Source organism: Gymnoscopelus braueri (assembly GCF_963280865.1).
Source record: "Gymnoscopelus braueri genome assembly, chromosome: 22".
NCBI classification, from domain to species: Eukaryota; Metazoa; Chordata; class Actinopteri; order Myctophiformes; family Myctophidae; genus Gymnoscopelus; species Gymnoscopelus braueri.
Genome location: NC_137624.1, coordinates 32,894,213 through 32,906,052, shown reverse-complemented (window position 1 = coordinate 32,906,052; position 11,840 = coordinate 32,894,213). Strand labels below are relative to the sequence as shown.

Below are 11,840 nucleotides of genomic sequence, written 5' to 3'. Positions count from 1 at the left end.
GTCCGACCAAAAAAGTCCTTGCAGACTTGTTTCCGTTGGGGTCCTTGCATTAATTTCATAGGCATATGTAGTAGCAACCAAACAGTTCAAATCAACATAAAAAACAGGGGGAAAAATACCACTATGTACATAAAAAAAATGAAACAAAATATATACAAAAAAAGGGGAGGGGGTCGTCTGTCTACAGGGAAACTGGTACTACCTCCTCTTATGGCCTCCAGAAAGATGAGTTTTTAGGGCTGTTTTGAATGAGCCCAACGAACTGCATTTTTTGAGGGATGGGGTTAGGCTATTCCATACCTTGGTGGCCGTGCTGTAGAAGGAGAATTTGCCCATGTTTGTTTTATGGGTGGGTGGTACCAGATTGTTGTTTACGCTCCCTCTAGTTTCGTGACTGTGGGTGTCACTAACTTTTTGGAGGTATTTTGACAGATAAGCGGGGCATTTCGGGCAAATCTGCATTTACAATTTTGAAGACCAGTCCCATTTTTAGTTGTTTAACCCTGCTCTGGGTGGCTCACAACGCGTCGCTTCGCACCACTACTTCTTAATCATCTGTTTTCTAATTTAGGGAATTTCTTTGATTCTTTTTTAGTTTATTCCGGACATTTTTATTGAAAAATGTTAGCATTTTATTTTCAACTCTTGAAATGTTCGTGGAAATCTTTAGAAAAATCTTTTAAAATAATAATAATGAATGAAAAAAAATTGGAAACAAAAAATAAAGGGATATTCACTCGCGACCCACTAAAAATGGATCCCGCGACCCACAAGTAGGTCCCGCCCCACAGTTTGGGAAACAGAGGTGGAGCCTGGGCTCGTTGTCCGAGGGAGGGGAGAAGAAAAAAAGAGAGGGGGGGACAGAGAGCAGAGGAAAGGAGGAGGGAGGGGAGAGAGCCAGAGGAGGGAGGAACAAATCGGGGAAAAGGCGGAGTGGACATAGAACACAGACCGGGGGGAGGAGGACTAGAGGAGGACGGCAGTGTAGGAGCAATAATACTCCTTTAAAACACAACAAATAACAACACCATCACTCCAACAAGAGGAGTAACAACTGCACCATGATAGCGCCATACTTCATAGAGAATTTCTGGGTATGTTGATGCTCTTTTCCTACGTATACATGTATGTTAATTAATATTGCTATGATTGTAAACCTCCCCCGGCACTTCTTTTTTCTTATGTATTGTCTTTCTCGCTCTCTCTCTACTAGCTAGTGGTGTGTGTGCGTGCGTGCGTGCGTGCGTGTGTGTGTGTATGTGTGTGTCTCCTCCCTGTTCCCTTCTTTACATGTCAGCCAGGAATTGCAACTATTCACCCCTGGGTTCAAATATTGACTCAGCTGCTTCGCCAGTCTTTTTTTGTTTGTTTGTTTGTTTGTTTGTTTGTCTTTTTTATCTCATTTGAGACATATTGAAGTCAAGTGTCGCTGCTTGCTTGTTTTTTTTCCTAGCTCTGTGTGCGTGTGTGTGTGTGTGTGTGTGTTATTTGTGCTGTGCCCCCCCCCCCCCACCCGCCGTGGAGAGGGGGGGTTGTGGGGTGGGGGGCGCTTTTTTTGTAATGCACTCTAACTTGAGAGCTCGCTGCTGTCTCCTCATTGGCTGCTACACGCCGTCTTGGAATGTTTATGGTCAGCTCCGCGCTTCCTATTGGCTCCCGTCGGCTGTCAATCATTTGGGCCGTGTTGCGTCACGTCACGTCCCCCCCCTTCCCCTTCCTTCCGTAACAAAGTTTCAGTGAGAGGCCAGATGTTTTAATAAAGTTTTGTAGAAGTTGTTCCGATTTATTTGTTTTGTTTTGTTTTGAACTAAGACGTTGTTTAAACGTTAATGTAAGGCCTGTTAATGTAACCGTTGGCTTATAAACGATGTCATAATGTCTGCTGCTAATAATAATAATAAGCTAATGATGTTTACAATCCTGGGGTTTCAGTTTCATGTTGTTTCTTCCTGGGTTGTTATTACCTGACGTGGCCACATTGTAGCAGGTTCAATCGTTACACTGTTACCACCATTCACATAGGCAGCTACAATGTATCTACAATGTTACAGCTACAGTGTAACTGTAGCAGATGTAGCCTAGTAGCTATCTGATAAAGTGAGTGTCTGTCTGTCTGACTCTGGCCGTTTGTCTATCAGGGCTGTTTTGGGGAAACAACAAACACATTAATAGTAACCCTGGAAAATACTCTACCGTAAAATCTTTTCCTGACTGCTAGTTCCAATAATCCATAAAGGTCTGTCTGCATGTCAATCTATCTGTCTACCTTTGTAACTCTGGTTACAATATGGAATATGTAACCAAATGGGTCCATTTGGTTACATGATTTGTAAACTCAGCGTTACTGACGGGTAAATATACTCAGGATTCGACTGTGTATTATTGTACTATACTGCTGTGCTTAATGCTACAGCTGTGTTGGGGAAACACCAAACCCAATTATAGTAACCCTGAAAAAAGACATGGGTTATATACTCTACCGTAAAATCCATTCCTGACTGTTAGTTTCAATAATCCGTAAAGCTCTATATGTCTGTCTGTACTGTATGTATATACTGTCTGTCTGTCTGGCAGTCTTTGACTGTCTGTCTACCTTTGTAACTCTGAGACGACACAAATATGTAACCAAATGGGTCCATTTGGTTACATTTGTAAACACGCCGTTACTGATGGGTAAATAGACTGAGGATTGGACTGTGTATTATTGTACTATACTGTGTGCTTAATGCTACAGCCGGAGGCGTGTTGTGTATGCACTGAAATAGTGCCTGTGGATCATATTCTAGATACTGTAACTGCAGACTCACACCAAGTCAGGTCAACTTAGGTACAGGTACAAATAGTGATACTGTAATCTATGTGGATGGGAATGTGGTCATCTTTGTTTTTTTGTTTCTGATAGTGATACCAGTATCGGAAAAGCTGCCGATACCGCCTAAAATGCTGGTTTCGGTATCGGCGAGTCTGTGCCAATGCTATACCACGTCATTTATTACATGATGATATTTCATTTACATTCATATTTTGAATGCTTCAGTTGATGCACTGCTGTTTCATACTCTTACTGTACTACTTCCATTTTTTTCCTAGATCAGTGGTTCTCAAACCTTTTTTAATTTTAAGGACCCCCATTCTTGAGAGTGTACAAATGGAACCAAATGGAATTTGTACACTCTCAGAGTTACAGACCTGGAAGGGTCCATCTGGAACTCCCTCAAGGAACCCAGATGGTCCCTGGACCGCACTTTGAGAACCACTGTCCTAGATGTTTTTTAAATTACACACTGGTATCGAATCGGTTCTTGGTATCGACCGATTCTCAAGTTGTGGGTATCGGTATCGGGATGGAACAACTGGTATCGGTACATCTCTGGAGACATGAACTCTATAGTGTCCACCGTCCCTATTCTTGTGGGGATAACTTTTCTTGAAAATGGCAAAGATCTACAAGCTCACAATGCGTTGCCTTGTGAACTTGTAGATCTGCTATTTGCTGCGAAGAAAGTGTGAAGCGAAAACAGGAGAGGGCCAAGTGCTAGTGTTTCTCAAAGTGGGTGCCGTGGCACCCTAGGGTGCCATGATGAGGCAAGTCCAGGGGTGCCGCAGAAAGCTTTGATAATATATATCACTTCAGTCTCAAATCTGTTTGACCAAAAATAGCCGATCTACAAGCTATTTTTGACAATGTTCCCCCCCCAGAACAAAACGTTAAGTATAAAGTTATTTTCAATCTGTCCTTATAGAAACTGATATTCTCGGAGTCTCATGTTTTCCTCGTGAAATACTGTGTCTTTGAGGGAAAGATTTACCTGCAGGTATTTATGTACCATAATGTAAGATGCAGTAAAGTAGCAATGTAATTCAGGGGTGGCGTGGATGAAAAAGTTATTTGCAGGGGTGCCTTTTCTCCTCCTCTATCTTTCTCCTTCTCCCTTTCCTGACAACTGCAAATGATGGAGCTCGCACGGAAAGAATTTCACCCACTTCTTTACACCTGTATACCTAGGCTGTGATGTGACAATAACATTTATTCAGATTCAGATATAGAGTTTAAAGTGGTTATTAAGTGAACGGTGAACACTAACTTAAAAAAAAAAAAAAAAAAAAAAAAAACGTGATTAATGTAGAACAGTCAGAAAGTAAAGCTTTACATATATATTTTTTACATACTATAAGATGAACATTAATGTCCCACACCGCATGGGGAAACCAAGAGTCTGTGTTTATCCACTTAAACCCTACTCTGCCCCCTCCTTTTTTTTCACCTTCATCAAATCTCTTCATAGAAAATGGCCAGAATCAGAATAAACCTTATTGTCACACCACAGGTTTACAGAGGTGTAAAACAGTGGGTGAAATTCGTTTTCGTGCAAGCTCCATCGTTTCTTGTTATTTCCATAAAAAAAGAGAAAGGGTAGAAGAAGAAGGGGGGGTTGTGTTAGGGGAAGAGAAGGGGATCAATAAAAACTTATCAAACTTATCTACATATTTACACATAGTATATCTATACGGTGCGGTAATTACCTGAGGTAAGACATAAAGGTGTGTGAGCATAATGAGCATAGCAGCAGATATATATACTGTACATCAGAGGTCTTCAACAGGCGGTCCGGGATCCCTAGGGGTCCTCAGAGTTACTACAGGGGGTCTGCCAAATCTTTGCGTGATCGGGAGTTTTTTCCTCTTTTTATTTTTACATTAACCACTTGAATCCTAGCATCCCTATTCTGAGGAGAACTTTAGCCAAAAATAGCAGATCCGCAAGCTCATAACGCCTTGTAGATCGTCTATTTTCGGCAAAGAGGTTTGATGTAGAGCGGGAAAAAGAGCAGACCAAGTACAGAGCCAAAGGGTCAAGTTTACTAAGTATTTAGGGTTTAAGTGGTTAAATGTCTGAAAATACATATTAACATGAATCCAACACTGACAGTGCTGTCAAAGAAGTCTATGAAGTTTTCTATGAAGTTATCGATGAAATCTATTTTATACAATATGTAGTGGGGGGGCCCTACTTCCTCTCTCTCTCAGCTAAGGGGTCCTTGGCCTGAAAAACGTTGAAGACCCCTGCTGTACATGATATACTATGGACGTTAGTTAAGGTGCGAGAAATAAAATAATCAGCGCGTTGTACATCAATCTACAAGCTCACTACACAGCGTAACATGACGAGTTGTGAACTTGTGGATCGGCTATTTTTGTTGAATGTCCATTCTGCTATGTTCGCCAAAGCTTACATTTCTTAGTTTAGAATATTGGCCTGTTATGGTTTATTAGGACGCTAAGAGTTCATTTGGTTAAAGTAACTTTGGAAGTGCCTTTTTTAAATTTCCAATGCCATTTTTCTTTTACTAAGAATATGGGGATTCATCATCAACTTGATGCAAGAAGAGGAGAGCAAAAAAAAAGACGTACCCATGATCCCTCAATCTGCCCTTTGTGCCCCCGTGATGAGACACAAGAGCAGCCAGTGACAGCCACATCAGCTGTGCTTTTAACATGCAGGACACACACACACACACACACACACACACACACACACACACACACACACACACACACACACACACACACACACACACACACACACACACACACACACACACACACACACACACACACACACACGCAAACTCTTTCATTCACACATTCTCTGAGTGTGTATGTACAAATGGCCATACAAAATGCTAAATGCACACAGTAATTCTTGAGATTGTATTGCTAGTTTAAATTTTAAGCAGTTGCCGGTCTTCAGAGTCCATACTTATTATTATTTAAATCCTAAATCCTATTTTCTTCAAGCAATTGGCTGATTTTGTTCCTCCTTTGAACTACCTACCGGATGCATTTGTTTCTCTCTCTTGTTGCCGTACAGTGTATCGTGACGGCCTTAAAGTACAATTATGAGGTATTTTACTTTACTGGAGTATTTCCAGTTTTCAGTACTTTTACTTCTACTCCACTACATCTCAGAGGCAAATATTGTACTCCACTACATTTATTTGAAAACTTTAGTTACTTTGTAGATTTTGATTATTATTACAAAACCACTTCAACCCTACAGTATATACATTTCGGCCATTTGAAAATCTGCCGATCTACAAGCTCACAATCTGCCGATCTACAAGCTCACAATGCGTCGCAATGCGACGCATTGTGAGCTTGTAGATCGGCTATTTTCAAAAGATCGTTATCCTCATAATGAGTGCTTTTACTTTTGTACTTTAAGTATATTTTGATACCAATATCTTTGCACTTTTACTCAAGTAAAAAATTGTACGTTTTCCACCACTGAAAGTAACAACCCAGAGCGTTTCAGGATGTTGGTCATCATTGCCAGTCACAAAACATTATAGACGAATCCACACTAGCGATGCCCTGTAGTTGCGCAATCATCGTTATTGCGGTTGTCAGACGCCTGCTGCACTGTGCATTCTGCTCACTTTGCCTGCTATTTTACTAACTAAATACTCTGGCAGATACAAAGTGTCACTGACTTGCCTCAAGTTACTCCATCACTTGTCGGATTCGTCTATAATGAAGCCACCTGAGGTTGGACCAGTGGTTCTCAAAATGCTTTGCCCCATAGGGTGCCACACTGCACCCACTTTGAGAAACCGCTGGCACTGACTGCAAAATGTTAGTCGGGAGACCTGCCGTTTTAAGCAGTGTATAACCCATATCTCTGTAGTGGTCGCGGACCCCCTTCTGAAAAAGTTTTGTGCCATGGACCCCCAGAAGAGAAGATTTGTGTTTAAAATAAAAAACGGTTTGCTGGGGACCCCCTGGAACCTGTCCAACCCTGGGGGTCCACGGACCCCACTTTGAGAACCACTGTTTTAGAGACATGATTTCTCTTTTGCTTTATTGGTTGCAGTCTTGACTTGGGACTATCACTATAGTATTTGGACAGAATCTCCCCTCAGCTGAATAAACAAGTAGTTTTAAGAATGAGCTATAATCGGACTTGAAGGCGGTATAGCTTGTCTGCCAACTTACGGTTGCATCACTTGATGCACCGCTTCCCTTATTTGACAACTGATTATACACATCCACTCCACTGGCCATGACTCATTTCAGTTCAAATACAATGTTGTTTTGTTCTCTTAAGTCTGTGGTTCTCAAAGTGGGGCCCCGGCAGAGACCCCCAGGGATCCTTGAGGGGGTCCCCCCCAGAAAAAGTAGATTATATAGCATAAAAATGAGTTGTTTTCATCAGTTGTATTAAAAAAATAACCAATCTACGATAAGCTGCTACAAACGCATGCAACATGTTGTTGTGAGCTTGTTGTGGATCTGCTGGTTCCAAAGGATCCTGATCCTGACAAATAGTGTAAAACTTTGAAAATAACACAAATCTTCTCCTCCCTGGCACAACAACCTTTCAGAGGGGGGCTTTGACATTAAATTGTTTGATAACCACTTCTCTTAAACCATTCACGCATACTGTGTCATTTTAGATCTTTAGCTATAACCATTATTTTATACTTTTGGCTATTCAAAAATAGTAGATCTACAAGCTCTACAAACTTGTAGATCTGCAATTTCTTGTTGTTTTTTAAGCGAACATTTTAACTCAAATCTTTGCTTCTGGGGATTCTACAAATGTCTTCTAAATCCTTTTTTTCTTTTACTCAAGTTGCTATAATATCAGTGGTTCTCAAACTTCTACTACAAGTGCCACGCTATGAGCTTGTAGATCTACTATTTTTGAATAGCCAAAGTAATCTTAAAATGACACGGATGCGTTCCCGGATTGAATGGGTTAAAGTCTTGTCATGTACTTGTTTAATTAAATATAATCATGTATCTCACACTTGCTTTAAGAAACTGTATTTGGGTGTATATAAGGTTCTGTTAATTAATGCACAGTTGAAGCCAGGCCGCCTCACAGTGCCGGACACAAAGTGCCAGGCAGCCAGTGTGAGACCATGTGACCAGCGCTGGTTACAGTGGTGCCATGACCCGGATAATACGTTGAGCCACAGCTCTCATGCAGTGGTGGACAAAGTACTCAAACCCCCAGTATACTTGAGTCCCAAGTACAGATAGTTACTCCTCCTGGTCAGATTTACTCACTGCGAAAGTGAAAGTTGCTATGTCAAATTTCAAGTTGAGTTAAACTAACTCAAATGCTTTTTAAAAAAGTACAAATTACAAAGTATATTTTGTTTTTAATATCAATGCATTGCAGTTTTACATTTTTGATTATGAAAACGTTATCAATCAATCAATTGTGAAAATAGCAAATCTACAAGCTTGTTGATCACTATTTGAAATAAGGCTTAAGTGGTTAATTTATAATGTACTTTTTCCCTGCCTAGAAATGGAGTGGAGTCAAAAGTACAACAGTTGTCTTTGAAATGCAGTGGAGTGAAAGTCACAAGTATCCAAAAATACAAATACTCAAGTAAAGTGGAGAAACAAAACAAATGTACTTCATTACTCTCATGTTAGGCTAACTAACTGCAGTGTGAGGGTGAGTTACTCACTATAACCAGATGGGGGCTATAATCTCCCACTGTGGTGTAAACGAAACATCCCCACCTTGCATGTCAATTGGATGTTCGAGCTCTGTACCACTAGAATATTTTAACTAATCCTCAAGGACCACCCCACCCCACCTCCCCAACAACAACATTCCGTATATATTATTGTATATAAGAAGACATAAGGTTCCCAGATTGAAGAAGACATAACACAGTCATTTCCAGTCATAAAACATTGTTATGTTAGCTGCCTGGCACCACACGCGACAGAAGTAAATCAAGTCTTTACAGTGAATATTTCATTTCAAGCTTTTTTCCCCGCTACGTCAAAATTGTTCTTACATTTAGTGGACTTGCCATGGATCGCTAGTGGTCCGTGGAACACTGGTTGACAAACAGTGGACTGGACAAGGCTGTGTGAATTGAACTTCAGGGCTGGTGAGTGGAATGGTTTAGATTTATTTTAGCATGTGGCTGCTGCCACTGTATGCATTGAATTAACCACTTCACTTTTTCGTGTCAAGGACCCCCAACAAATTGATACATATTTGGCTACGGACCCCCTTCTATAAATGTTTTGTGTGAGGGACCTCCTGAAGAGAAGATCTGTTTTTCTATTCAACATTTTCCAAACATTTTAGATATTTTCCAAATATTTTCAAATATAGCAGATCTTAAAGCTTAAAAGTGCCTGCCAGTATAGCTGTGTGGTCACTGAGCCTGGTTTATAATGAGTTGACAGTGTTGCGCACGGAAAATAGCCAATCTACAAGCTCGCAACGCTTTGTGAGCTTTTAGATTGGCAATTTTCGATTAGCCCAAGTAACAACATACTGAGCTAATGTTTCAGTAGGTTAGAGTTGTATAGCACTATCGATGACACACTGATATTTCAGTAGGTTCTAGAGTTGAACTAGATGACATACTGATGTTTCAGTAGGTTATAGAGTTGAACTAGATGACATACTGATGTTACAGTAGGTTCTAGAGTTGAACTAGATGACATACTGATGTTTCAGTAGGTTATAGCAGGGGTCTTCAACCTTTTCAGGCCAGGGACCCCCAAACTGATGGGTAGATGGAGCAGGGACCCCCTACCTCGTAGGGTAGGGGGGGCTACCACATATATTGTATATTTATGTATACATTTGTGTTTTATATTGCCTGCTCCTACGCACCTGCCCCAGTAGGTGTGCAAAATAAAAATTCTCTACAAAATATGTATAAACATGCCATGTTATTGTGCATTGTGCCTCCATTTATCTGTTTGCTATGGATTCATGTTATGTTTAAAGACAATTTGACATTTTGGGGGAAAAAAAGAAAAAAAACGTTTTTTTTTTTTTTTCAAAATATTGTATAATCAAACAACAATTTCGCGGACCCCCTGCAGTACCTCCGCGGACCCCCTAGGGGTCGCGGACCCCCTGTTGAAGACCTCTGGGTTATAGCGTTGAACTAGATGACATACTGATGTTTCAGTAGGTTATAGAGTTGAACTAGGTGACATACTGATGTTTCAGTAGGTTATAGAGTTGAACTAGATGACAAACTGATGTTTCAGTAGGTTATAGAGTTGAACTAGATGACACACTGATGTTTCAGTAGGTTCTAGAGTTGAACTAGATGACAAACTGATGTTTCAGTAGGTTATAGAGTTGAACTAGATGACATAACTGATGTTTCAGTAGGTTATAGAGTTGAACTAGATGACATACTGATGTTTCAGTAGGTTATAGAGTTGAACTAGATGACATACTGATGTTTCAGTAGGTTATAGAGTTGAACTAGATGACATACTGATGTTTCAGTAGGTTATAGAGTTGAACTAGATGACAAACTGATGTTTCAGTAGGTTATAGAGTTGAACTAGATGACAAACTGATGTTTCAGTAGGTTATAGAGTTGAACTAGATGACAAACTGATGTTTCAGTAGGTTATAGAGTTGAACTAGATGACAAACTGATGTTTCAGTAGGTTATAGAGTTGAACTAGATGACAAACTGATGTTTCAGTAGGTTATAGAGTTGAACTAGATGACATACTGATGTTTCAGTAGGTTATAGAGTTGAACTAGATGACAAACTGATGTTTCAGTAGGTTATAGAGTTGAACTAGATGACAAACTGATGTTTCAGTAGCTTATAGAGTTGAACTAGATGACAAACTGATGTTTCAGTAGGTTATAATAGAGTTGAACTAGATGACAAACTGATGTTTCAGTAGGTTATAGAGTTGAACTAGATGACAAACTGATGTTTCAGTAGGTTGTATGTGGAGCACTAGACCTCCTAACACACTGAGCTGATTTTCCCCCGAGAGTCTCTTGAGTAAATACGCTGTCAGTGTCATGCGCAAACAATGAAAGTCAACAGTCTCCTGATGGACAGCCTTCTCCTCGTGTGTGTGTGTGTGTGTGTGTGTGTGTGTGATAATAGTTTATCACATCGCTGTCTGTACTGTAGGCTCATACTGCAAAACACACATTAATGCTTAGAAGTGTTAAAGTTACATTGAGTGATATGCTTGATGGTCACAATGCCCATAAACACTGTATTATCATTTCATTGAGACCAAAACACTCCGGGTCCAATGTGCAGCCATGTTGTTTTATCTCTGCTAGCAGCGTGGCTCTAAGGATAGAGAGCCATGTCACTCGGTTCGTCGGTCCGTCCGTCCACCACTTTGGTCCCAAACAACATTACAGGATAAGGGGTGGCCATAGCTGAGTGGTTAGTGAGCCCGCCTAGGGAGCCAGAGGCCCTGGTTGCCTCAGGTACGATTCCAGGCCAGGCCAGCAAATGTGTCGATGTAATGAAATTTGTCCCTGAGCAAGACTCTTAACCCCTAATTGCTCACAGGCCCTCATTGGAAACAAGACCGCAAGGACTTTCATGAGCGGACCTGTTAAAGGAATTATCCTTATTCTTATTACGTCAAAAAGTACTGAATTGTCTGTGCACCCTCATGAACTCCAGAGGATGAACCCTATTGATTTTGGTGACCAGATGCCTTTCCTCTAGCACCTTCGTTAGGTCAAATTTCCACTTGCGTACAGGATATCTCCAAATCTAATGTGCAGATTGCAGGATGAAGCCTGGGCCTATACTTGTTTTGGTGTCCACAGGCTTTAGAGCACCTCCTTCAGTGAATATACAAGGTGTTGAAACACCTATAGGTGTTGAAACGCCTTGCGTTGGCACCTAACGTTAGTCACGCTTTAACCACTTAAACCCCCATGTACTTTGTCGCACGGCAAATAGCGAAAAGATCTACAAGCTCACAACGCATTGCATCGCGACATCTTGTGAGCTAGTAGATCTGCCATTTTTGCTATAAAAATATATAAAACT

The 11,840-nt window shown here is 40.7% G+C and overlaps 1 protein-coding gene across 1 annotated transcript in view; it reads left to right on the top strand.

Moving 5' to 3' along the window:
• Positions 1 to 925: 925 nt before the first annotated feature.
• LOC308078599 (F-BAR domain only protein 2-like) overlaps positions 926 to 11,840 on the top strand; it is an 89,971-nt gene continuing 79,056 nt past the window's right edge. Inside the window, 1 exon segment of the mRNA XM_080419834.1 lies at positions 926 to 1,094. Coding sequence (XP_080275960.1) covers positions 1,062 to 1,094 — 33 coding nt within the window. The 5' untranslated portion in view covers positions 926 to 1,061.